Source organism: Pocillopora verrucosa, chromosome 4, assembly GCF_036669915.1.
Source record: "Pocillopora verrucosa isolate sample1 chromosome 4, ASM3666991v2, whole genome shotgun sequence".
NCBI classification, from domain to species: domain Eukaryota; kingdom Metazoa; phylum Cnidaria; class Anthozoa; order Scleractinia; family Pocilloporidae; genus Pocillopora; species Pocillopora verrucosa.
Window position 1 is genome coordinate 13,042,450 of NC_089315.1, and position 27,543 is coordinate 13,069,992.

The following is a 27,543-nucleotide window of genomic DNA, read 5'->3' on the forward strand; positions in this document are numbered from 1 at the left end:
TGAAAGGGGGGTTGTCGGATACGGGGCCATGCCCCCCGGAAAATTATCCGCATTTTACCCTCTACAACGTAACTTGACAATCAGTCGATTGATGGAAGTGAACCAACTACGTATAAAACAATTTTATCATATTATTTTTATGAAGAGTTAAACAAATAACAAGAACATACTGTTCAAAGAGGGGGTTGCAACGCCCTCAACCCCTCGCCTGGATCCGCCTCTGTAATATCTTCTCATTATAACCTATGTAGCCTTATTTTGACCATCAAGGAACTCTTTAGCTTTTACCTAACGCTTGCTGTTATTGTTGTTGTTGAAAACGTTTTACTTTCTATGAAAAGCAAACATTAAAGTACCGGCAAAAATACGAGTTACTTCAGAAAATTTTTGACCTAACTCAATATTTCACCTACTTCAATTAAACTGGTGAAATGTACATCAATTAATTCTAAAGGGTTAAAAAGACAATCGCTATTGAGTGGTCTGTTATGTTGGTCGATACTCAGCCGTTACTCCACCGAGTATATAGAGAACGACTTAAAAGAGCAAATGGGACTGGCACTAGTCCGAGAATGATGCATTGGATGGCGACAAAGCGCTACCAATGAGCATTCAGATATTTGTTAACTAACGTTCCCTCCTGGACGTTTAAGCGAACAAGATATTGATCGAGTATCGACCGATACTTGACCGACAGTCGACCGATATATAACCGATAGTTGACCGATATACCACTGACAGTATCGCGGTCGATATGTCGACCGACACCATGAGTATTATTAAGTGGACTATCGTTCGATACATCGGTCGATACTGGACCGATATATCGACCTGTACTCGATCGAGTATCGACCGATGTATCGGTCGAGGCCCCTCATAAGATACATGATCCCTTATGATACATGATCCAAAATTTTTCTTTTGATCATAAAAGAAGGAAGTTAATGGATAGCAATAAAATGGTCAGAATTTTAACCGCTAACTGCAAAAGCCATCGCCCCATTCAGATCCTTATGATACTGTTTTTAAACCGGGTTTGAGAGTCGATTGATTAGAAAACCCGGGTAAACAGAAGATGAAACAAAACGGGTACTGCAGTTTAAGCTAGTTTATGCCAGGAGCTCCACGACTTAACACCTTTATTTTTGTGTTGTTATGTTGCATGGCTGCTTAAACGAATGCCCAGATTCGATTGGTCAATCAGTCAAATCATGATCTTAAAAAACAGTTACGGTACGTCTGCTTTGGTTTTCAGTATCGAACAGTTTTGACTATGGTGTAGAAATTTGTTACAGCGCTCTCATTCGTATTTTGACATCGAGAATGTTTGTTGAAATTTGTTCACACGTTTCATAGGACAAGAATGATACTTTGCGTTGCTCTTATTGCGTTGCTCTTATTGCACTCTTCATTATAGCTTAATTCGGGCAGTGAGATTTACCTCCTCTAGCTTTTAAACATCTAGCTATACTTAGAGTATACAGACCTATTTAGCAGAAAAAAGCTATTCAAAGTCTACAGGAGCCCATTACTCCTGAAGTCTTTATATATGAAAAACTTAACAATGCAATTGATTTTGAAAAGATCACTACCCTTATCGGGCTTTGATATAGAACTGCAACTTTTTTGGGGCTTTTTCGGTTGTAAATCAACCATGTTCAGAATGGCACGTTCGCGAAATGACGTAATTACTATAATTAAATGACCGGCTTTTTCTGGTTGTGGATCTGGCTTTTGCTTATAAATCGTGGAGTGGAATTTTCCGAATTTACTTTAGTTTACCTTTCAACAAAGTGATATGCATTCTTCTTCCTTCCGAAAAAAAATTATGATAAAAAGGGAAATCAAATGCCACAAATTTTTTTGAACGGAAAAGTTAATTTTTAAACCCAAGTCCTGGTTACCTAGCAGCGAGGCGCGTTGGTTGCCCTATGTCAACCGTTAAACAATGAAGAGAATATTATTTTTGATCAGTTATAATTTTACTTCTCTTTGGTGACGGAGACCGGTAACTTTTTTTTTTTTGTAGCTATTACTGCTGTTTAATTTTTCTCCTTTTATTTCAAGCCAAAAAATGCAATGTTTTAAAAGTTAGTCAGACATACGGCTTGAAACTACCGTCCCCGATTGGATCGAAAATAAATTCTTATTACCACGGGGTTGTCAAAATCATACTTCGCGTTCAAATTGACCGTGGAAGTCAAATTCTATCGAGGTTTAAAGAAGCAATCATAATTGCACATTGTTTTTAACACAATTCGGGTCGCAGTTAAGGAGTAGAGGCTCCTTACGTAAGGAAAACTGGTAAATATCGAGTGTGGATTATAAAATAGTAAATGCTGCAGAGAAGATAACAGTGTTGATATTGAAAATGCGGCAAGTCTGGGGACGCTCAGTATGGCAACTGCGTTCGAATTGTGCGACTTCGAACCTGCTCGTCGTGTTGTGTTTATTCGCGATATTTTCAGCTGTTTCGGGCCAAGATTCATGTAGTGTTGGACCATGTTATCCTTCTCCTTCGGACATTTCAAAGTATTTTAATGTTACGGCGAACTCAACTTGCGGTAACCCGTCAGAGCTATACTGCGTTAACTTGGATTGCACTAACGTTTGCAACGCATTCGACGATAATCTTGCACATAGTGCCAGTCTTGTGAAGGACGATTTTAGCAAAAACACTTTCTGGAAGTCAGAAAATTACGAGTTTCCTGTGGTTCTACAGCTAGAGGTTCGAAGAACTTTCATGCTGTATCAGTCTGTGGTTACTTTTTATCACGAGTTACCGGCTGCAATGTACCTTTTGAAGTCAAATGACTCTGGAAGAACATGGAATCCCCTAACCTACTTTGCAACGAACTGTACAAAATATTTTAATCTACCAGAAACGCCAGAGAACGAAAGAGAGGGTTTGAAAATTCAGTGTTTCAAAATAGACACCGCTACAAATCTCAACAAGCAGGTAAGCTTTTTTGATAGGACATATTTATTTTGTAGATGCTGCCGTTGGGATTAGCTCACTGTTGTTGGTACCATAATTTCGTTGCTTTATAAAGTGCCACAGCAATGGTGAATTATTTGAGCAATCGTTATTACATCAACCACCTGCAGATAGATAGTGTGTTTGAAAGAAGTGGTTACTGCGTTTACTTTGACTTAAAAATTGTGGTTGCAGAGGTTTCCCGTACCTGTTAATCGAGGCACATTATACCAAATTGATGCTATTTATGTCGGAAAGTTGCTTCACTTTTATCTAATAACCTTTGTGTTCAACAATCTGTGACAAGTTAAATAAAATGGTTAATTGAAAGGAACCATAGTTACTAACTTCCTCGTAAACGCAAAATCTTGGTTACGAAATGTTTACTGAACCTTTACCATTTCTAAGGATCGCATTACCACTTTGCCAAATGTTGATTGACAAAAAATTGATTAGAAAGATTCTGTGTTACATTTTCTCTTATATTTCGCCACAAATCCGCTCAATATTCATTGATTACTTAGTCAATGTAATTCGACAAAGGAATTCATGCGAAGTCAGGAAAAACGTGCTAGAAATTTGTAATTCAATCTTTAACGCGTAAGACGATTAGATTTTTCAGACTTTGTTTGACTTACTCTTCACGAAATCGATAATAACCATTAACATTTTAAATTGAAATTATTCTTGTTTTTTACGATTAAGAATACTTCGGTTAACTTGAGGATATTGTAAAGCACAACTGGAGGCTTTTTTTTATCCCGCTGTGTTCATGAAGAACATAAAATGTTCTGGAATGCAATGGTCTTTAGTTTGTACATAAACAGAGCTGAAGCTATTGTTTACATTTGCAGATTGGGTTTTGTTTGGTGAATTTTTCAGAGATGATATCACATATTTACATCTTTGCCTCTGATTATGATTTTCATTAACTTGTATTTTTAAAGAAGGAAAGAAAAGGAAAAAAAAAAGAAATCAAAATTTCAGTCACTCTCAGGCTTAAACCAGGGACAATTTGTCAAAATTACTTGCAGCTTCCAGTAGTTGGTTTAGTTAATTTGCAGCTTTTCAAATAGAGGTTGAGTTTTATATTTTATATTGCAAATGAATGACTGCTTAACTACTTATTTATCCTTGAAATGTTTTTAGCAGTTAATGAAATGTTTTACATGGACACCTGTAACTTATCATATCACTTGAGGGTTAGAACCTTAAAAAACTAATGAATACAATAATTGATTTGTATATTATTCAAAACAGCATCAGACAGATAATTTGTTGCAGTACTTTAAAAGCACATGAAACACCAGAAAAAAATTTTTAAAATTTATTCCAAATGATGGTTAAAAAGTTGCTGTTGATAATACTTTTTTAAGGAATGAGTAGTGATGGACATCAATTATATCAAATGATTATTTAGATAGATTTCTGCGTAGCCCTATACTTCATTATGCGTTAAGTTCTTTAATGAAGAAAACAATAAGTGAGGGACAAAAATTTTTGTTAATCAGTCACAGAAACATAGTAGAGCAAAACCAACTCAGCTCTGGATTTTATTCAACACTGAATTGAACCTTGCCTGTAGGGTTAAGAGTGACACTGCAGAGACAATAAATATGTTTTGCATATGCAGCATTCCCCTGTTGTAAAGGAATGGAATAAAGGAGAGGTGTTAATTTTATAAATCTTGGTCCAAATATTAAAATACATCTCTCAAAGCAAAATCAACTCAACTCTGGATTTTATTCAACACTTAATTGAACCTTGCCTGTAGGGCCAAGAGTGATTAGATAGCAGAGGTAACTGATATGTTTTACCTACAATGTACATATAGTGTTCCCCTATGGTAAAGTAATGCTGCAGTAATGGAGAAGTGTTGATTTTAAAAATCTTGGATCAAATATAAAAATACATCTCTCTCTCTTGTAGCTCTTTTATACACCAATGCAAGATCCAGCAGCAGCACTAAACCTTCTCACTGATACAGAGAAACAGGCCTTCTTTCTTATGACTGATATAAAAATGGTTCTGGTCAAGTTTATAATTCCTGGTGGGGTTGAAACATTAACAGATAGTCTCAAGAGAAGCTTCTTCTTCACTGTGTCAGATTGGGATGTGTTAGCATCTTGCTTCTGCAATGGCCAGGCATCAAAGTGTGATCCAGATGTAAGTACACTGTTGAAAATTCAAGTGTTTTCTCTTCTAGTTTAATGTACACTTCTGTAGCTATATTCTGCAGAAACATGGTTACCCTACAGTTTAGTCAAAATCAAAGTGATCAATATGTTACCATCATCCACGCACCTGTTACCTGTCAAACAGATTAGTGTATAATTTGTACTGTATATTATGATATTGAAAATTCTATTGAACTTTAATTTGTGTGTCATAATTATGAAAAGAAATGTGTGTATGTCTGATTTTACTATGACATCATTGATATCATATTACATGTAAATTCTTAGGACTTCTCCAAGTGCATATGTGAAAGGAATACTGATGGTCCAAACTGTGAAAAGTGTTTACCACTCTACAATAACAAACCTTACCAGATACGAGAAGCATGTGAAGGTGAGATCACAAGATCTGCAAGACTGTTCAAAGTTGTTTTTTGTCTTTGCTTTTGGTTTTTTGTCGCTATTTATTTACATTGATGGGACTTTGATAACAATTTCCTTCAAATTCTTAAATATTTTGCTAACGTATTTGAAAATAATTTTGTGTTGATCTAGATGATGTGAAAATGCTGAAAAATGATGACAAGTTTTGAACATTGCCATCAATTTTTCAATCTTGGTGGAAAAATTCTTTATCTAGATTCATTGTCAAATTCTTTCAACTCCTGTTTTATTAGGATTAATTAGGGGTAAGGCATAATATAAAGTGCATTAATCAACCTAGATTTAAAATCTTTAGCCCTACAATTTAAATTTCATTACAAGATATATATATGCACTCCATGACAAAAATCCTTTCTTTAATTTAATTTTTTTAGGCGTGTTACTAATTAAATTTAACCCATGCTCATGTTTTCAGCATGTAAATGCAATAGTCATGCTGACAGCTGCTCCTACAATGAAACAAAAGGATATGGAGTTTGTAATGATTGTAAGCACAACACAACAGGGGATATGTGTCAACTTTGTAAGGAGACCTTTTACAGAAACTCAGCTGTATCACAGAATACCACCAATACTTGTCTGGGTAAATGTCTTCTTTTTGATGATAGTCCCTCTGTGTCTGTACAATATAAATGCACATGTCTGTTGTTAGGCTTGTAAAATAATAATTATACTATTGTGCAATTATACTATCATTAGGTTCAGAGTACTTTAAGCAGCAGTGATCTTTTTAGGTGGTGACTGGTAAAAATTCACTGCCTTTAGTTCCTCTTATAACAGCTTAAACTAGCCTGGAGTTCTATTCAACAAGTTAATTGTGCTAGCAATTGGAAATTATATTTTACATTTCATTCTTGAAATAAGGAAGAACATTGGATCTGTAGAGAAAATTAATTTTAAAGGTTTTTTTAATTGATTTAATTTAGTAACTGAGGAACTTATAAATTAAAATATAGAGCCATATTAAAAGTACATTATAACTTCTGATCATTGCTATCGTATTTTTCAGTGACCTCAAGAATTGTGATAGTACACTTATTACTGAAGGTTATTTTATCTATAGGATAATTTTAAACTAATTTTGTATATCTTGATGTTTTAAAGCCTGTGCATGTCATGTTCCTGGTGTAAACACTTCAGCTGACAGCTCATGGTGTGATAGTGTTACTGGTCAGTGTGCATGTAAGAGTCGAGTGATGGGAAGGGCCTGTGATATGTGTCGCGATACTTACTGGAAACTTACTGCAGACAATGAGGCAGGCTGTGAAGGTATTCAATTAAAGAGTATTTGAAAAAAAGTTTCTGAACAACAAATGTTAAGGGAAATACTAGTTATTTAACCCTCTTACTCCCAAATGCCATTGGTTATTCTCCTTAAAGTTATTGTCTGCTATACAATTCATATGATGTTAGTTTGGAGAATTAGGTATAAAATCTATTGGTAATCCCTTAATTAATACTTTTATTTTCTCATCACTTGTCTGCTTAATATTGTATTGATAAAGTGAGGAGAAATTCTATCTTGGTCACTCATGGGAATTAAAGGGTTAATTATTGCCAACTTGTAGTCAGCATTGAGTTTGTGACCTGTATCATTGAAGGAACAATACAAGCTGTTGAGTTAATAAGGTTATCTTACCTGTGTTTTAAAAGAGCTGAATCATGCTTCAAACATGCACTGAAACTTATATCAGAAGTTATTTATGTGTAGTACTGTAATATTTTGACTGGATGTTTCTACTTGACTTGATTTTAGAATGCTACTGCAATTTAACTGGAACAGTCAACAGTTCCAATGTGTGTGACAAGATAACTGGTCAGTGCCCCTGTAAGCAGCTACTCACAGGAAGGACATGTAACCAGTGCCAAGTGAGTCCACTATTTCATGTACAAATATTTTTTTTTATTGTAAGCCAACTGATGTCCACAAAACAGTTGTAAAAAAAAGGTTTGCCTGTTTTATGTATTATGGAGCTAATTTTGAATTGTGGTGAAGGCAGGGAGAGGGGGCACTTTTTTTTAAGAAGGCATTCATATGAAAGGAGGTGCAAATTCAAGTACTTTCTGAACAGAAGTAGTTTGATAACTGAAAAATAATACATTTTTCACAAGGATGGATACTTTGGATTGACATCTGAAAACCCTGGCTGTACTGCATGTAACTGTGACCTGGCTGGCTCAGTAAATACCTCATGTTCTTCATCTGGGAAATGTTACTGCCGTCCCAAGTTCTCTGGGGATAAATGTGACAAGATTGATGAAGGCTTCTTTGTCCCAAGTGTAGATTTTATGACGTTTCAGGCTGAGGATGCTACACCCATAACTGTAAGAAGTGTTAATCTCTATTCTCATGCTGCTATTTGTCAAAATCAATGAAGGTTGTCTATGTTTAGTGAACATTAGAAATTAATATTTGATTACTTGGAGCACTAATTTGTCCAAAGGTTTGGGAACAGTCTCTCTCAACTATTTAGGTCTGTAAAGTGGATTAATATTGTTGCATAGTGTTCTTGTGATTTCGCCCTTCACCTTTGAGAAGTGATGAATGTTGTGTGAAATGAGCTGAGACCAAATTAGTCTTAATAAGTCTGAAGCAACTCTCTTCACTGTTTGGACAGCATGAAAAGTCTGGGCAAAAAAAGGAAATTTTTGCTATTAAAGCAGGGTGTCTTATTTGATATTCTGATTACCATTTTTAACTGTACATTGCAAGAGCAGAAGGAGGAGGAAGTTCTCTTTTTGGAGCCATGTGGGTCCCCCAGAAAGATTATGTGCTTAGTCATGATGGAGCAGGTGGATTTAACCCTTTAACTCCCAGATCAAATTGGTTATAACAAATCAATTTGTAATAATTCTCCTTATTGTCGACCATACAATTCTTTGAATGTTAGTTCAGATAATTTAGTATTGGATCAACTTATTATCTCCAAATTGATATTTTCCTTTATTCTTGTCACTTGTCTGGTTGATATTGTATGGATATTGTAAGGAGAAATTCTGTCCTGGTCACTCATGGGAGTTAAAGGGTTAAGGCCATGAATGACTGTTCTGTCTCCTTGTTTATTCTGCCACAGTAAAGATGACTCTAGACTTGATGGATGGAAAAGCACCAACTGTGTGAAGTTGTTACTGAGTAAAGGTCCCTGCTCTCAGCTCTAACAACAACCTTGATGTTATTTATGATTTAAGGTTTTTCTTGGTGCACAGTATGTACTAAGAACTGGTAATCCTTGTTCAGAGAAACTTTATGGTAGACTCAGTTCATGTTTGGATTTTTTAATGTTGATTTTGAAAGATTCTTACATGGAAAGGGGTGTTAAATTATTTGACTTGAAAATAGAATAGCATTTTTTAATCAAATTTAATTATGAATCCTACTGTCACTAATTTCAAAATATTTGTCTTTTTTACACAGCCACGAACAAAAACAATCAGTCATCAAGAAATTGTTAATGCAGCTGGAAACATTGTTCTTATGGTTGGTGTGGTATTGAATGAGGGAGTGAATAATGCCGCACCAACTGAGCTGGAGTTCACTGTCAACATTCCCAAAACAGGATTCTTTAATTTTGTCCTGCGTTACATGGTGAGATGTTCCTCCCTTGGGCAAGATATCGTTATGAATGATTATTGTTTAGTAATTGGAAATAGTCTTACCTTTCTGCTCATTTACTAAAACTCAGTAGTATGGAAGGGGTGTTTGTTTCATCTTGTGGATCTGAGAGGCTCAAATTAAAAGTTTTTGACAAATTTTTAATAGTATGCTGAAATTATCATGATTATTATTAGCATTGTCTATTTTGCAGACTGGTTATAACTGGAATTTGGTTAAGATAACTGCTTTGCTGCGGACAGCCTTTGTGCCCTTCACGTGCAACAACATTAATCAAATCACCAAGAATGAGCCTCTTATCCTGACTGGGAAAGTGTTGTCTGGAAGTGACGCTCATGATTATGGAAGTCACTGTTTATTAGAGGGTCAGTACAGTGTAAAACTTCAAATACCTGCTGGAAGTGCTCAACAAGGTGTTCTGGTCACTCGAAGGAAAAGAAGGGCATTGCCTGATGCAGACATCACTGTTGATTCTGTAAGTAATTATTCACTCTCTATAGCCTGTTGCTATGATTGTTACAAGAGAAATATTCACTATTAGCTTTGTTGGAAGCTGAAGTGGGCTCAGAACATCACTGTTTTCTTGGTATTTGAGTTTCATACTACAATGTACAGCATATGTAAATCAAAGAAAGCTACCTTGCTGTACATGCAAGTGCTGTGGGCTATCTGAAAAGCAACTTAGTTTCGCAAAATTGTGACAACTTTTACCTAGTCTCACTGGAACCCAGAGTTATTTTCTGTGCAGAGACATCATGACCTAGTTATGGGTGCTCTGGAAGCTTAATTGACACTGGATTGACACATTCAGGTGGGAACCTTGGTCAGGGTAACTGTGTGGTTTTCTTAGCCAGGGTAAATTTACTCAAGGAGGATAAATAGCCAGAATGAAGTACATTTATGTAGCATCCCATCAAAGAGGTTTTACAATAGGACAGTGTAGAGCAGCTACAAAACAAACAAAACAGTTCACATTTGCAAAGAGTTCAAGTCCTAAGGAATTGACTTAGACAACAACATGGCCTCCATGGTGTCATGTGGAAACAATCTCTATCAGTAGGCAACCACAAGAACTTGTAGATAATTGTTGAAACATAAAATTGATGTCAGTAATAATTATTTTAATTTGTAACACAGGTTTTAGCCATGCCGACTGTGTCTGAGTATGATGTATTCAAGGAGGCATCTGCTGAAGTTCAAGAAAACATGACATTTTACTACAATGCATCATCATCCCTGAAAACCTGGTCAGCAAACTCTGAGGCAGGAAGTCGTGCACTTGCACCAGTGTTTGGAAGTACTTTTGGAGAGGGACAAGGTAACATTGATACTAACAAAGTTAAGATAAACTGTAAAAATTAACATTAAGAACTGCTGTAAGAAACAAGGCGGCGATCGAAATAAAGGGAATATTGACTTTACTAAACTCTAGAGAATAATTTACATGTAATACCAATGAACAAAGGGATAGATTGCATATCAAGGAAATTTTGGCTTATACTACTCCAGCTACACGCTTATTCAGCATATCACTGAGTATGTTTTTAACCCAGAAATCTCTCTTACTATGCTTTACCCACCTTAATGCAAAATTTACTTTAAAAAAAAAAACAGAAAACAAAAAAATTTAGACCATTCATGTGCAATCAATATTTATACTTAAACTTGTTATATTTTTATTCAGCATGTAACTGTAGCTCTGTGGGGTCAAATGACCCCGATGAATGTGACAGATATAGTGGACAATGTTCCTGCAAGCCTAATGTGATTGGTCGCACTTGTGATCAGTGCAGGCCAGACTATTTTAACTTCACCTCTGGTCAAGGTTGTCAAGGTAAAGAGGTTAAATATTGTGCATGTGTTTAGAATATACCCTAGATCAACACATACCTGCACCCTAAGAAAACTTTGAGCTGTCTTAGTTAACTGATTGTTACTTACAACAAAACATTTCTCAATAAAGAATATTTTTAACACCTTCATTATTAATAATATTCACTAACACTCGATCTTTACCTCTGTCTATTATTGAGTATGTAGTATGAAATTTTGATATTTGACCCACAAATGTTAGCAACTTGTTGCACTGTCAGAGTTTTCTTGGATAGAAATGCCAGCATAATTGAAACAGACTATGAGGGTAAGAGGTTCAAAATGAATGAATGATGTTGTCTATGTCTTTCCATTTTTGAAAATAACAAATTACATGAGCATGGATTTTTAATTATAAAATAATTCAAATAGTACGTGCACTCTGATTGGCCATAAAACCATTTTACATGAGCATAATTATGTAAACATGGTTTTCATTCCTCTTTCATTAGTTATTTTATAAAAGAAATGTAAAATGGTTTCTGTTTTTACATAGCCTGATGTAAACACTTGGGAGGTTGGGAGAACACAAGATAAGCTGGAAACCACTCGCGTTGTGGTTTCCTACACTTATCTTGTGTTCTCCCAACCTCCCGTGTGTTTACATCAGGCTATGTAAACACGGAAACCATTTTACATTTCTTCAATATTACATGAATATTACTGTCAAACCTGATATCTTATTGTTGTATCATTATTTTACAATAATTTATCTGTACACTGTAGCACTGTGGAAGTGCAATCAGTGTTTTTGCTCATCAGCTCTTCTTTTTTGGTTTATTTCACAGATTGCAACTGTAGCATGACTGGTGCCAATGAAACATCTTGCCATCCTGAAACAGGGCAATGTTCCTGCAGGGAGAATGTAATAGGCCAACATTGTGAGCAATGTGAAATAAACTATTATAACTTTAACAGTGGGGCAGGCTGCTCTTCCTGTGACTGCAATCCTACTTACTCCACCAGCCTGCAGTGTGATGGGAACACTGGTGTGTGCAGCTGTAAGCCTGGTATTAATGGAGCAAAATGTACAGGATGTGCTGATCAGTTTTACAATCTTACAGACCAAGGTAATGTTTATAATACATAAAGGTGGTGGTTTCTATACTCTTTCCCTCTCTCTTTTAAGTGGGGCATGGAATATACGAAAGTAAAACTTCTGTCTATTTTAAAGCGGTTATAGATGAGACAATAATTATTGTCAGTGATATAATTTTTCTTGGTTTAAGATGTCGTTGTGGGTTACCAACTTTTCTAGTATTCTTTATAATGGTTTTGGATTAAATGTCCTTGTTTCTTGTAGGTTGTATGTCCTGTGACTGTAACCTTGCGGGAAGTGCCAGCCCTGTCTGTAACAAGACTACAGGCCAGTGCCCTTGTAAGGCTCAATCTCTAGGCCGTCAGTGTGACATGTGCCCAGCTGGTTATTATGGCTTAAGTGTCCAGAATCCTCAAGGTTGTTTGAAGTGTCAGTGTTCAAATAAATCATCAGAATGTGTTACTGACCCAGGATGGTTTGTTTCAACTCTGAACACCACTCTGTCAGTGTTTAGTGACAATGTTGATCTGGATGGTTGGAGTACTATAGACAGTGCAGGAAAACAAGTCAATCCAGTTTTGGACTGGGATGTAACTGTAAACATTGAGAAGTAAGTGTTTATATTATGTTGTGTATTTTCATACATGTAGTGTGGTATACAAGTCATGTGATCCTCTGCTATTAACTTTGGTAGTGTGTGCACCAGTAAATTGTAATTTGAAATTATGGTGTAGTTGTCCTCTGAAGAGGAAGAGGAAGGAGAAGGGAAATTAAATTCAGGTGTTATCATTCTCTTTTCACCTTATGGGCTTAAATTCAAGTAAATTTTTTCTTTTCCTTCCCTTTGTATGACATTCACCTAGGCTATGTCACTTGATACAGTAAAATCTAAGTCATCAAGAAACTGGGCAAATTGAGAACCCCTTTATAAAATGTTAAGCTGATAATAACTTAAGGTAATTACTTTAGTGTGACATGTTCATATCTGGAAAACCAGGATAGTTTGCAGTTCTACATAAATGTTAGAGAGCGTGCTCAATTTATATACCATGTTGGTGTAGCACTGTTTGTTTGATTGTTTGTAGACCTTTACACTGACTAGATGAAAAGACCTAGACGAACTGGTTTATACTAAGCCTTACAATTGTCCTCTTTGTTTTCTTCAGGGGATCTATGAAAGTTGACACTCAAGGCTCAGATGATATCTACTTTGTTGCTCCTGACAAGTACCTTGGGGACAAGAGATCTGCTTATACATATGCGTTGTCATTCCATTTACAACAGGACAATGCATCCAGCCCAGCAACATCCTCTAAGGGTGATGTTATCATTGGAGGCAAGTGGTTTGATGAACCTCTTGTCTCAAGTCTTGATGCTGCTCCACCAGGTGGAGACAATTTTAGGAAATATGAGGTAAGTTTTGACAATTGTGTTTAACCATAATAACTTGCAGTAACAATGTTAATGAAAAGGATGATGATGCTGACAGAATTATTGTTGGTGTCATCATTCTCATCAGCATCACAATTGTCCATTAATTGTCATTATTGTGGAATCAGTTTTTTTGGATCAGAGAGTTTACCAGTGGAGATATTTTATGACCCAGCAGAATTTGGACTAAGAGATCTGGGGTTCTTTTCCAGGGGTTAATGACAACCATCAAATTGTTATTTTGTGTATTTAGCAGCTGTTCTTTGAGATATTTTACAGTACTCCACTGTTACATTTGATAAAAATAGTAGCGAGGGAGACTAACTGTCAGGGAAACGAAGAGAAAGGCTGTTTAAAACATAACCGTTGCACAACTTTTTGGGGGTAAACTCTTAATTGTTCTGTTTTACTCTCTTCCTGCTCCTGACCACCTGCCACCTGAAAAAAAGTTTGGACATACTTTCGCCCCCGTTTGCCGCTTTTCATTGTGCTTATGTGTGGTGAGGCCATTTCTTTGGTTATTGAAATGGAAATTGTTATCACGGGATCAACTCAAAAATATAATTGGCTACTCTGATGTTACCTACATTTAAATTAATTTGGAACTTCGGTGACACCAATAAAAAGCGAGTAACAAGTCAAGTTGGGTTTTGATCCTGGGTGTGAGAATGTGGATGTTAATAACTTGACGTTTGTTATTTTTATCAGGTAAAGCTTGTTGAAAGCAATTGGAGAGTAGGAAACACCTCTGGGCGGCAACCTTCAAGTTATGAAATGATTGTTGTATTAAGTCATTTGACTTCGCTGCGTATCAGGGCCAAGTGGACAACTCTCACAACGAAACTGTTCACCCGATTGGCTGATATTGAACTGACTCTTAGTAGCAGGTGTGTAGCATATTACTTACCCAAGAGTTGAAATGCTATAATAGTTTTAAGGCGTAAGTAAAGGATTGCTGTTCCACTGATCTTTTTGTGCGTGGTTTAGAGAAGCAATAATGTCTAAATAATCTGGCATAAATATTCTGTCTGAATAGTGCGTAAAAGTTTTTTCTTTTAGCCTGGGTCTTAGGTGTACTGCTTTGCAGCATCGATTCGCATCCTAGTCTTTTTCAAAACCGTGTCGTGGTCTTGTCGCATAACAAGTGCGTTTTACGTGACAACGTCAAGCAACGGCTGTGATGTGGATTGGTACATCGGGGGCTTTAAATAATTTACCTTGATTAAACTGCTTCTAATGTAGATTGCTTTTATTTTTTAGGAGCAATATAATTCCTGGGGCAGAAAGTGCTTTGAACATTGAGAATTGTTCATGCCCCGTAGAGTACAAAGGACAGTTTTGTGAACAGTGCGCCAGTGGCTACACACGTGTCACGCCAAATGGAGGCCCTTACGTGACATGTGTACCGTGTGAGTGTAACGGACACTCAGACATGTGCGACCCTGAGACTGGAGTGTGTCTGGACTGTCAACACAACACCACAGGTATTAACCATGAAAATAAAAGAAGCGAAAAATTTCTTCGAAGGAAGAAATGAGGTGATTAAGATAGAAGGAGTGCGCAAATATTGCCGAGACGAGGGAGAAAAAAGTCCTTATACTTGGTTGTTTGTCGGAGGAATAAGAACTTTGAGATACACAATGTAAGACTCTCGAGATCGGATTCTAATGCCCTGGTACAACTTATGCACGACCACTTTTTATGAAGTTATATGCCTATCTCGATTTAAAATGACCAAATTTTGCAAAGTTAGTTACTTCTTTTAATTTGTGTCCTGTGTGATTTTTTGTTATTGTTTATTAGGCGATCATTGTGAAAAATGTTTAGATGGTTGGTATGGCAACGCCACTAATGCCACGCCCAACGACTGCAGCCCGTGCCCATGCCCCAGCGGACCATTTGCCGTCAATCAGTTCGCTAAGACCTGCGTGCTTTCAAGTGACGGTCTACCAACCTGTGTGAACTGCACCGTGGGTCACGAGGGACGGTATTGTGAACGATGCATGGACGGTTACTTTGGACGGCCAAGGGTAAGTGTGAGGCTCAGTGATATGTTGAACCCCGATAAACGACATTCCTACGTTGTAAAACCAAAGACCAAATTAATCAAAATGACCCATCAGAATATAGGAAAACCGCGCTTGAAGCTTACGTGAATTTGAAGGAATCGCATTTAAACTGTTTGAAGCGCGTAGAAACATGAGTGACTAGCTTTGTAGCCGTTTGGTTTAAAATTACAGATCGAACGTGATTAAGCGAAGTCAATGCAAAATAGTTCGGACATTCAATTAAAAAAAATCACCTGTAACGGTTCATTATGTTGATAATTTTGATGCTAAAATGTACGAAATGGATTCTCCTTTGACCCTATGACCAATCAAAGCGAATATCCATCAAGCCATGTCAGTCCTCATCTATTTTTCATATTGATTTCACCACGTTTTGGTTGGTTTAAACGTGAAACTCAGCTTCATTTTAAACGTATGCCGTGTTCAAGCTGCCCTTTTCGTTATTCATACTTTGCATCATCTGTTTACCTTTCACTGTCTTTTCGGGAGAAATTAAACTGCCTTACTTTTACTCTTTCTATTCATTTGTTTTATTTACTCACTCATTCATTTTAACAGGAACAGGATGGGCAATGTCGCAAGTGTAACTGTAACAACAACACAGATCCTGCAGCCACCGGTAACTGTAACACCACAACAGGCGAATGCCTCAAGTGTCTTTACAATACCACTGGGTCCAACTGTCAATGGTGTGCACCAGAATACCATGGAAATGCATTGAACAAAAACTGTACACGTAAGTATGTCTTTTCTGTAGAGACGCTCTCCACATGTTGGCAAGGCGAGTTCTAACAAATAGTTAAGGGATAATTCAAGAGAAATTATTTAATTGAGATTTGCAACGTTAAACGGTGGAATTGGGTGAAAAAAAAACTGTACTCTAAGTATCCTTTCCTTACCTATCGCCTGAGGAAGGATGGGGGATTTTGGGTGTGTGACGATGAAATTGACCTGATCCCCCCACGAGGCTCTATAGTTATCGTATGATCCCCCCTATGGCAGTTAATTGGCAGTCAATTTTCTATAGTCACCCCCTTTAAATCTGTTGGCGACGACAGATCCCCCTCCGTCCCCCCCTGAAAACCATGCGATCCCCGAAAATCTTCCACCACCCCCCATCATAAGGGGGGGGGCGGGGAGGGGGGATGAATAAGGAATGGTCCTTTAGAAAGCCCCTCCCCGGCCTAGGACCCTGGCATACGAAAGGTATTTGGCTTGTCATAGGAAAACAATACGCTTGACTTAAACTAACCGAGTATTTTAATGTAGTGTAGCGGACTGAATGTAGAGGATCCAGGTTGAAAGGCGAAACAGAGCATGCGCAGATGCGAACTGCACGAGAGGAAGCGACAGCCATTAAGAATAGAAAGCAAACACCACTTCACCAGTTTTTAGCACAGAAAAAAAAACACTCCTGGGCGAGTCTTTTTTGGGATTTGACACTCCTCTGATTGAAGAAGAAGGTCGTGCGGGACTATTGAAACCAACCCAACCCTAACTCAGTAAACAAGGAAATGGGTCATTTTTGTGAACTCTCTAAAATCTCTCTTTTGATCCAACTTTCAGCCTGCAATTGTTCGAATGTTGGTGCAGTGGATAACAAATGTAACAATATGACTGGTTCGTGTTACTGTCATCCTTATGTGACCGGCAAGTTGTGTGACAGATGTGAACAAAACGCTTTTAATTATACCTCGTCTGGCTGTTCGCCTTGTAACTGTGACATTGACGGCTCAAATGAAACTCAGTGTGACTTGGTAAGCTACGGGTAATTTCTCTTTTAAAATTAAATCATCATTATTGACCTTTTCAAGATCCACTGTGCCTCTTGCCGCTTGGAAAAGTTCTACGTTAGCGTACTAAGTTTGTGTTGTCTTTTGTAATCTTCTTTATCCTTCGGTCTTCGTTTTTTGTAAGCTTTGACCCCTACCTTTCATGTTAATCATGTGGGAAACTGTTTTACATTTGTATCTTTACCTTTTCCCCATCTAGGAAAACTGTTTTTTTCTTTGGGTCTTAGTTAATTATAGCGTGCGAAGCTAAGTATTTTTTGTGTGTGTCTTGGAGCGTTGACGAGATGCCCGGGACGGAAAAATGGGAATGATTTCTCCACTAATACCTCCGCTGACCGTTTTTACGGCCGCGGTACCTTTACTCTCCTTGAACCCTTAAAACTGCCAGATTCAAAGGCTGTAATATACATTTAATGTTCGTCAGTCGTAAGTACTGTGAAGTACTTCCTTTCTTTGTAAGTGTTTTAACCTCAGTGATGAGTTTCGTGTTGCTGAATCAAATGATAAAACTTCCTAGCTCAACTGCTCATTAAAGCGAGTGAGTTTACAGTTTCTCAAAGGTCATTACTCGAAGGTGCCCGAAGAGCTAGTTGGAGTCGAAGTTTCCATTTGAGAGGAAATTTGTTTGCTAGTTGTTAATGCGTTTCTACTTTGTATTATTTCCCATTTAGACGTACGGAAACTGCACCTGTAAACCAAACGTGATTGGTAAAAAGTGTGACATGTGCAATGCAAGCTTCTTTGATGTAAAGCAGAGTTGTCTAGGTACGAGTAAAACATCGATTGACAATTTTTAAAAATGAATATAGTGTCAGCTTGGTAAACTACAGTTTAGACTGTTTTGTCGCCGTTCTGTATCAGTTTCCTTCATTTTTGGCTCGCATGTTATCTTTTTCAGCGTGTAACTGTACAGCAAACCAAACTCTTGCCAATACTACTTGTGATCCGGTCAGCGGTCAGTGTAAGTGTGATGTTAGTGAAGTAGGAGGTCGTTATGGGGGCAGACAGTGCGATACATGCGCGAGGAGAACTGTGGGTAAGTGCGTTACCAAGAATGATACAGTAAACTGAGAACGAACGATTCATATTTTAAGATTTTGGCGACTTGATGTAGGTTTTGTTCCTCAACTGAATAATTTATGCGACAACAATCTTTAGACCTTCCGGTTGGAGTTTTTGTGGTCTGTTCGATCTAATTCCGGAAGACTCAGTCCGATTTTAGGCGATTCCGTTTGGCCGTGGACTGTCACGTCCGCTATCGGACGGTTATGTAGGCCTCGGACATTTCCGTACGATATCGGTCGGTTCCCCATGATTTCGAACATCGTAGTCCGATCACGGACGGTTCCGTTAGTTATCGGACCTCATCTACGATCCAAGTCTTTTTGAATCATTACTTTTTTGAAGTACTCCCAAAACATCAGCAGGTCTAATTGACTTAGAAATTGAGGTTGTATATAAGACAAAGTTTGAAGGAATTTTTTTTGCGTATTCGAATTACGTCGGACCTCATTTTCCAGAAGTAACTGTTCATTTGTTCCCCTTACTGTCTGTTATTCATTTCTTCATGATCCTGCGCGTCTAGAGTTTTTGGCTTAACACTTGTCTCCTGCCTGCTCTTTACTGTTTTGATATTGTTATGAGAAATTACTTAATATTAGTTACTTTAGGGAGGGAAAGGGTAATGATATCTGTCTGCTGTATAATTGGGGCTTAGGGCTGAAAACGTTGGTTTGGTTTCTCTTTTCCAGGGAGCCCTCCCAAGTGTTATCCGTGCACCGAAGACTGTTACTTGAACTGGGAAAACACTATATCCAGAGAAACTGACAGAGTCAACGAGCTTTACAGTAACGTTACTGAACTGCTTGAGTCGTTTGGGAGCATGTCGGTGGATAGCATCAACAGCACACTTCAGAATTTGAAAAAGAACGTGACCTATGCGGAAGAGATATTCAGCAGCGGTGGAAAAGAGGATCTGCAAAAGAAGCAGCAGCAAATTAACAGGGTAAGGAAGAGGAAAGTAGCTTCATGTTTTGTAACTTTTACTGAGGATTGTTTTAGATTCCAAGTCTTGTTTGTCGCTTTCGAATCAGTTGCAAATCTGTTTTTCAAAATAATACGATTTTAGAGGTGTTTGTGGTCAATTTGACGGCAATTAAATGATGAAAGAGTCTCGCTTCTTTTTTCTATACCTGTAGATCAGCTTTGCCATAATTTCTTTCAATTTTATCTGTTAAAGAAGACTGGCGACTCAAATATAACGCGAAGAGTGTGCGATAAGTCTATCAGCTTAATTTCCAAGGGATTCCTTGAGGACGTATTACATTTAAACTGGCAACTTTCACTCAGAAGCTGCAGCGCATTTGAAGAACATTTTTTGTCTTTTTTGTAGATTCAAAACTCTATAAGCTCTCTCCAGCGTCAGCTAAACGAATCTAAGAGTTTGATTGAAGACGCTCAGACCTACATCTCAAAGGTGACTAACTTTAACGGAAGTGTCCCAATAATTCCCGCCGATCCAATGGTGTACTCCTCATCCCCTGAAGTCTGCCTCAGTGGGGGAGGTGCGATTGTGATCGTGGACTGGAAGTGTATCGAAGCCATGGCAACGATCTACCGCCTGCGTGCGATGGAAGCTAATGAATCAGGACATGCAAACTACTCGAGTATTAAAAGCAGTTACAGTATGGTAAGTTACATGTGAATCAAGACAAGATGTACATTCTTGCGATTTAGTAATCTCGCTTTGGTCGCTACCCAGGGTCGCAGAGTTGTTTGTTTGGAAAAGCCGGTTCCTCACCCCTCCCTAATTTTTGAATGGTGCTTCTGACTTTTGAATTGATCCTGGCTAATTGTTTGAGGGGATTAGGGGTTGAGTTAACTTACGGTAGTCCAGCATTCCATCCAGGGAGGGGTAGCGGTGTTCGTAATCACTCCTTGTTAAGGAAATCAGAATGTTTTCTCGCTCTGTGCGCCGGTTGGACCCTGTGAAACGTTTACCCTTCCGATGCACCTTTGAAGTTTCTCAAGAGAACGTACTCCTATTTCGAAGACGAACATTATGTAGAAACTGGAGTCATAATAAAAATCGTTTAATTTTGGAGTGGCACTCTTAAAGGTAATTGGAACGTGACTCTTACTCTGTGATTCATATGTTTTGAACGATTTGATACCCGATCAGTGGCTCAATGCAATCTGTTTTCCTCTTGACATGCAGATTCAGCAGGCGAACTCTACAGCTTACCATGCAGCTATGCAGATCAGTGATTCTCTAGAAAAACTAAAGCTCGTTACATTTGTCAGAGTAAAAGTAGAATCGGACCTTGGTGATACCTTTCAGACCTTATACCGTAATAACTCCATGCGACTTGAAGAAATCAGCAAAATCAACGAGATTTTGCAGGCACTGGTGAAAGAAGCGGAAATTATTGGAGAACAAGCAAACGGCAATTTGACCATGGCTGTGGAAAACGCAAATCGATCAAAGGATCTAGCCGGTCAGCGGAAGCGAGAAGCTCAGAGCGCGCTGGACAATGCCACCAATGCACACTCAGATACTTTGCAGGCCAGTGGTGATGCAAACAACGCGTTAAAGACAGCCATGGGGTTTAAAGTGAGTAAGAGCTTTGAGAGTAGTTGTTCTTTTGGTGCGAGTTCTTTATGTGAATGATATCTTGTGCAGTGTAAATATTGGGCGTGGCTTTCACGGCGTTTCTCTCTCTACTTGTCATGGACTAGAATATTCTGAAAAGCTTCACGTAGTCAGTTTTCTGGTTAGCGGGGGAAGCTTGGGTTGTTTTGACGAATGCGTTTAGAAGGGAGGTCCAGTAAGGCACAAAAACATTATCTGGAACAATACACACTAAGCATGTTTCTTGTCCTCATGATATCAACGCTGGCGTAATCTGGGAGTTGATTAGAATAGAGGAACCCGTCAAAAGTTTCCCCGCCTCTTTTTTTTTTCCAATTTTAAAACTGCATTTTGACAGTGCGCTCTTCCATCAATCATGAGCCAAAAAGTTAACTTTGCTCACATCTAACGTTACAGGAAAACGCTACAATGGTACTCCAACAAACACAAGATGCCATCAATAACGTATCTGCAGGAATCAACACCATAGCCAGGGTTAATAACATGACAAAGGAAGCGACGAACATTGCAAATGAAGTCCGTGCCATGAACATGCCTGTGAGTCTGCAACAGATCCAAAACCTGACTGATGAGATCCTGAACACAAATGTTAGCCAAGCAATGGTGAACCAGACTCTAAAAGCTGCACAAAATGGCCTGGAACAGGCACGAGAAGTGGAAGCCCTCTCGCAGAGAGCAATGTAAGTTTAAGCAGAGGATTACATGTCCAAGTGCGAGGCGGCCTGGCTTCTTGACCATGTAGATACTCGGTCTCCTGAACGCCTATTAAAATTCCTTGCGTGACATCCCGAAAAATGGCTTCAAACGAAACTAAATGGCAGTCAAATACTATATTTTGCCACAATTTTCAGATTCACTCGTCGATTGCACTGTTTTTTATCTTTTATTATTGTCGCTTATGTGTGTTCCTTTTCCTTTCTTCCGCAAAGTAATGTTGCACAGGAGACTCTAAATCAAGTGCAAGGTATTGAAACAGCTATGAACTCATCAGAGCACATTCGACAGCAGGTCATGTCTTTGCAGCAAGAGACTGATGGAATGGTTGCTGACATCAATAATATCACACAAACGGTACGAAAAAGAACCGCAATAGTGCGCGACGCTATTGTCATCTTCTGGGTAATTTTGGCGCGTAAATGCCGCTTTGTATGATTTCGGAAACTGGGACGAGTAGAATTTTCCTTTCCAGCGGATTATTAAACAAATGCTGAAACGTAAACGTCTCTTTGTGTCCTCAGTTTTCGCATCACGAATTGTCTTTTTTTGCGATGGGAAAATTGTCTTTTACGTGTGGTGGTGTTTCAAACTGTTATTTACAAACTGATTTCCTTATTTCCTGACTTTCATTTAATGAAATTTCCTGTTCATATCGATATGAATCTTCAATTATGAATAAAAAGTGTTCCTTTTTTGTAATTGCTAAATATTGTCTAGCGAAGCGGGTTTATTATTGCCTGAGGTAAGCAGAAGCGCAATTTTATTCCTTCATTTTCATTTTATTTCTCGGCGAGTCAAGTATATAGAGTCCAGGGGGCGATTGGCGCTTGTCACCATGCCGGCCGACAAAGAGGCCTTCTATTTCACCAGGGACTGATAAGCGTATAGCTTTTGTTCGTTGTTGTTTGGCCGACGCTGCTGTTCACCGTAAATTGCATAATAAAGCGCGCGGTTAGTGTCAATAATGTGATGCATTCTGACTTTAAAACGTTGTTGATTCTTTCCGTTCTTGTCAGGTTGAACATTGTTTCTCAGCGTCGTACTCCTCAGGAGAGAGTTTACTGACGAAGATGAACAAAACCCTGGACGATATAGAAAAAGGATTGAACTGCTTTGATACTGCGAAGACCGACGCACAGAATGCGTCGCACACAGCTGAAATGGCCTTTAATATCTCTAAGCAAGCGAAAGAGGTAAGTATCTTACGAGTTCTAAGTTTCTTATACTAGACTGTCACCATCTTTGATCTGTAAGCAGTTCGTTAATCATTTTTGTCACTGATCCACTGACTGGGGCGATTCGAATCCATTCGGTCCAAATTACTGGATACGTGAACAGAGCCGAAAGCTTACCTACTCTGGGCCAAATTTTGTTACTCGCTCGGTAGGAAATGTAAGGAAAGTGGCAAATTTGAATGCGAAGAGTGGCCCTTGAAATTGATGAATGTATGGATTGATTGATTTTCATAATGATTTTGAACTATTCTAAATGTTTTCGTGAAGAATGACACTAGATGGAAGGGCAAGTAAGAGAAAACGCGGCGTCCAAGGTATAAGACGTGCGTAGGTCATGGGGCCATTTTTTAATATGGTGGCACTGACCGTTTGCTATCGTAAATAAAAGAAAAGAAGGAGCTACTTCTTGCGTAACTGGCGGTTTAGCGTGCGCTTAAGCTACAAGGAGCGAAACCGTGATAGGCTTGTTATCGAAGATATGTTCCATTCGCGGCTTGACGCACATCACTTGGCGCGTATATCGCGCACAAAATCGTCAGCTGCGCAGGGTGTTAAGAAGCTATTTTGATCAGTCGAGTGGGTCCAGACATGAGTTGAAGATGAGCGCGTCGCTTCAAATCACCGAGCGTAGCATACTCAAACTTGGTCTTAAGAAGTTCTCTCGCAGTTTTGTACTGGTACGCACTTGGGATCGAAGAAGGTCGCGTAGGGCTCATCCTTGAGCTTGAGCTTGAAAAGATGAACTAGTACGGTTATCAGCTGTGTGTTAATCAGGATAGAAATTGAGATGCTACAAGCCTATGAAGACTTTTAATTCCTTCAAGAGGGAAAGAACACGGGTAATCAGGGAAGCGATTTGTTTTCGTTTAGCATCTGGGTGGTTGAGAAATTGGCGCATGTTTCGTGAACCAGTCATCGAACACAGAAAAGCATAACCGATTCATTTTCAGATTACTTTTGGATTACTTGAGAATCGAAATTGAAAAGTGCCTGAAGCAGTTGTAGAGCAACGTGCGTCAAGCACAGCCTTACTACCGGACTGCGCGGGGCTATTTGACCCAGGTTCGGAGTGAGACGTACAGTTGCAACGCGGGCTTTTCACACTACGCTCAGCAGTTATAGTTTATAGTTATAGTTTCTCTATAAGGTTTCTATTTAGTCGTTGTCTGCACTGTTCATTATGATTTGAATTTATTTGTTCACTCTTTGGTAGACCTTCGACAACAGCACGGCATCTTTGCCACCAGTCGCGTCCATGGTGAACTCATCCTATGAAGCGGCAAGCGGAAACCTCTCAGAAGTACAACAAGCTCATCAGGATTCGGAACAACTACTTACGAACGTGACAGAGGCTGAAGGTATGTATATTAGAAGATACTTTCAGTTGTGTGGCGCATTTAATTGTTGCTACAACTTGGCTTTTCAGTGCGCATTGAATCGATGATAAAAAGTGAAATGTGGGAGATAAATAACCGTCTGAGTTCTTTGTGATGATTTGTCGTTTCCCCCTCCAGTTCTTATCTCGCGCCTGAATCTTTACCACCTGATTTTAAAAGAACTCGTCGGGGATCTGTGCCATGTATTTGGTTCTTATATGTCAAGCATTTTACATACTATTGGCATCACGGACGCTTGAAGTGTTCAATGAGGAGTTAGAGTTAGGGAGACTTTTCTTGTTGTTCGGTCGTCAAATAATGTTTTGGGTTGTGTGCAGCTAGATCAGAACAATCCTTTTGATTCTTGAGGGTTTTTCAATATCTCACACAATTATTTAAATTTTGGACACAGTCTTTTTTTGCGTCTGTAGCACAATTCATATTTTATTCTTTCAGAATTGCTGACCCAGTACATCGCACAGAGAGACGAACTCGAAAGACTGGGTCGAGAACTCCAAGAACTTGATAGAGAGGCAGATGAATTACTAGGACAATTTAGTGTGGCTGCTGAGCAGTATTCACAGTGTGCGGGCGCATAACGAACTCTAGTCTGGACAACAGACGTCAGTCTTAATTTTTGTTTACATTTGTATAACGATATTGCTTACAAAGACAGTCAACAGGTTTTTCTAAGAGCAAGTATAGAGTTTCTTTCTTGCTGTACGGTTAGTTCGTGCCATTTTCAGCGGTTTTACTGCATTGTAAATGATATTTAGAGTAAGTAAAATCCGACGGCGAAATTGAGAGCCACTCGAAAATCTGTCGTGGCTGGCAGATTCTGATATTTTAAAGGAGTTACGTGACGAAATTTTTAGACATTTTTTTATGAGAGGGGAGGAATCGTCATAAATGTTTGTTAAGGAAAAGAAACCAGTAGATTATAGTTCGAGGAAGCTTAACACCAACCAGATAAATTGAAACCAAAAATACGAAAAGAGGACGATTATGGATGCAGACGATTTTATGTAAACGGATGGATAACAGCCCTGATAAAATTGTTTCGAATTTTATCGCACGATAAGTCAACTGAAGGCATTACGGTAATTGATACAAGTTTTGAGCTCAACAAATGCTTGAAACATGGATATTTGGACATAGACATTTGAACTTTTAATTTGCATGTTAACAAGTCTTCTAGGACTCCAGCAAATGTCAGCTTATTATTAGTAGTGATTTAAACTCAAGTATTGCTAAATTGATATTTTTAATGGTTAAGAGTGTATAGAAGAAGTTGGAAATACTCTGGGATTTAAAATGATTATGTACTCGTAATTTTGATGATCGGCCAGAAGCAAACTTCTTTTAAAGCTGTTTTGTGGTAGGAACAACGACTCGCGTGGGCTTCTTGTTATTCAAGACCTTAAAACTCCATTAAAGCAAAAATTACTCGTATGGAAATGCTTGAGGAGTGCCTCTGTAGGATGCCGAGGCTATGAAGAGTTTAATGTTGCAAGTCATTTCTCTATTTTTACTTGAGACAAATTTGCGCGTTTTCAGCTTCTCTGCTACGGGTGATCCAAAGAGGATAAGTGAACAATTCACCGGAATTCACTCAGCAGCACAAATGGAGAGATTTTGTTGTTGCCATAAGCTAGCATTATGTTGACGCCTTATGTTTTTCCGTGGACCATAATATTCTAAGGAATAAGTCTTTCGTTTAAATAAATGTCATAGGAACGTTTTCGGTCTAATCAATAGAGCTAGTTAGGTAGTATATGTCTATCGGATAAGAGTGTGTTGTACAGTATTTATTTATAAGATGAATGATGGCATTTTTACATTCAATTGAAGTGAAAATAAAAGTTTTTTATTGATACCTATGAAAACCTATGAACGTGAAAGACTTTAAAGGGCTCAACCAGCGTCGTTCCTGCTATACCTCTGGGTTAGATAGAAAAGGAAGATGGGACGCCACTAAAGACAGAGAAAGCTGGGTCTGAGAAGTGTGGGGAATATTTATGTCACCTGCCCTTCTCACTAACCTCGATATTGCCTAACTTGCCTGCCAAACGCTGACAATTCCGCTCATTTTGCAGGTTTCCCACTGGATAGTGCAGTTACATAAAAGAAAGCCAATTTATAAAACTTTGTTAGTTGCGTTGCGTAGGATTCGTTACTCATATGACAACTGGCAGCATTATTTTGAATGTTAACAAATCTTACAGACCCTCAGATCACTGACGGAGCAGAGTTCTTAACAAAATTACATTAATCCACAAAGCTGAACAGTAACCCGAAGGAACGTGAGGAAAACCAGTAGTCTATTTGTTGACAAAAAATGTAAATTTACAGCTCAACACCGACAATAATTTCACCAACGAAACGCATAACTAAAACCTTGACAAAATATGAAGCATCATGATATTCGTATTACAATTATTTGCGAAGTTCAGAAAACCAACTTTTGTCCACCATATGTAAAAAATATTTGTTAACTTTCATGTTGGATATGCAGTAATTATTCTTTGATCCACCTTGTGGAAAATGACAGTCACCCAGAAGCACATTGCTCCATTACATCCAAGATTTCCAACTTGTGACGAAAATCGTTTCTGTAGAACCACCTTCTTAGAGCGGTGAGGCTTAGAGCGGTGAGACTTCAAGACGTCAGGGTGTAAAAACGTATCTTTAACCAGATTGTATTCCTGGGTGCATGTGCTCGTCTCTGATTTTTTCTTTTAGGCTATCAGTGAGAGTGACACCATTCACCCATCTCCTTGAAGAAACTGACATGTTGCTCTCACAGTCCCTTCAAATTTGAGCGTGTTTCCTCTCAATTTTTGTAAACTTGTTCGTCTACCACTTTGAAATAACCGGACGTAATTTTTAACTCTCCGAAAAGCAATCTATGAACTGTCATACACGTTGTTCATGGAAATTGTACATGAGTTTTAGAGGTCAAAATGAAAAATATTGTTTGAAAACAGATACCACAGGAGAAAACAAAGCGGTCCGCGAACCGCGTAGGAGGAAAGACAGCGAATCAGAGGGGACGATTTGAGAAAGGAAACTTGTCAAGATCGACGAAGACCTGAACTCCCAGGACAGTACAACGATCGATGTCATACAAATTTACAAGCTACTGAGA

The 27,543-nt window shown here is 38.4% G+C and overlaps 2 protein-coding genes across 2 annotated transcripts in view; one reads left to right on the forward strand and one right to left on the reverse strand.

Annotated features, from left to right (window-relative positions):
• Positions 1–27,543, reverse strand: part of LOC131795974 (uncharacterized) — a 123,564-nt gene that overhangs the window by 90,001 nt on the left and 6,020 nt on the right. The window lies entirely within an intron of this gene.
• Positions 2,208–26,285, forward strand: LOC131795971 (laminin subunit gamma-1-like). Its single transcript, XM_066165068.1, has 29 exons — positions 2,208–2,959; positions 4,907–5,143; positions 5,443–5,548; positions 6,014–6,181; positions 6,703–6,867; positions 7,355–7,467; positions 7,711–7,923; positions 9,014–9,184; positions 9,405–9,686; positions 10,349–10,529; positions 10,896–11,045; positions 11,872–12,153; positions 12,387–12,732; positions 13,289–13,535; positions 14,262–14,440; positions 14,814–15,037; positions 15,357–15,583; positions 16,181–16,358; positions 17,189–17,379; positions 18,087–18,180; positions 18,314–18,451; positions 19,167–19,420; positions 19,808–20,104; positions 20,633–21,028; positions 21,464–21,747; positions 21,997–22,138; positions 22,801–22,977; positions 24,233–24,377; positions 24,852–26,285. Exons 1-29 carry the CDS (start codon positions 2,372–2,374, stop codon positions 24,992–24,994), a joined length of 6,318 nt encoding a protein of 2,105 aa, XP_066021165.1. The 5' UTR covers positions 2,208–2,371; the 3' UTR covers positions 24,995–26,285.

Excerpts from the sequence above, each read along its gene's own strand:
- LOC131795971 (XM_066165068.1), top strand. The coding sequence starts at position 2,372 with ATGCGGCAAGTCTGGGGACGCTCAGTATGGCAACTGCGTTCGAATTGT. Across the intron at positions 5,144-5,442 it reads CATCAAAGTGTGATCCAGAT|GACTTCTCCAAGTGCATATG; the intron begins GTAAGTACACTG and ends GTAAATTCTTAG. Across the intron at positions 13,536-14,261 it reads ACAATTTTAGGAAATATGAG|GTAAAGCTTGTTGAAAGCAA; the intron begins GTAAGTTTTGAC and ends TATTTTTATCAG.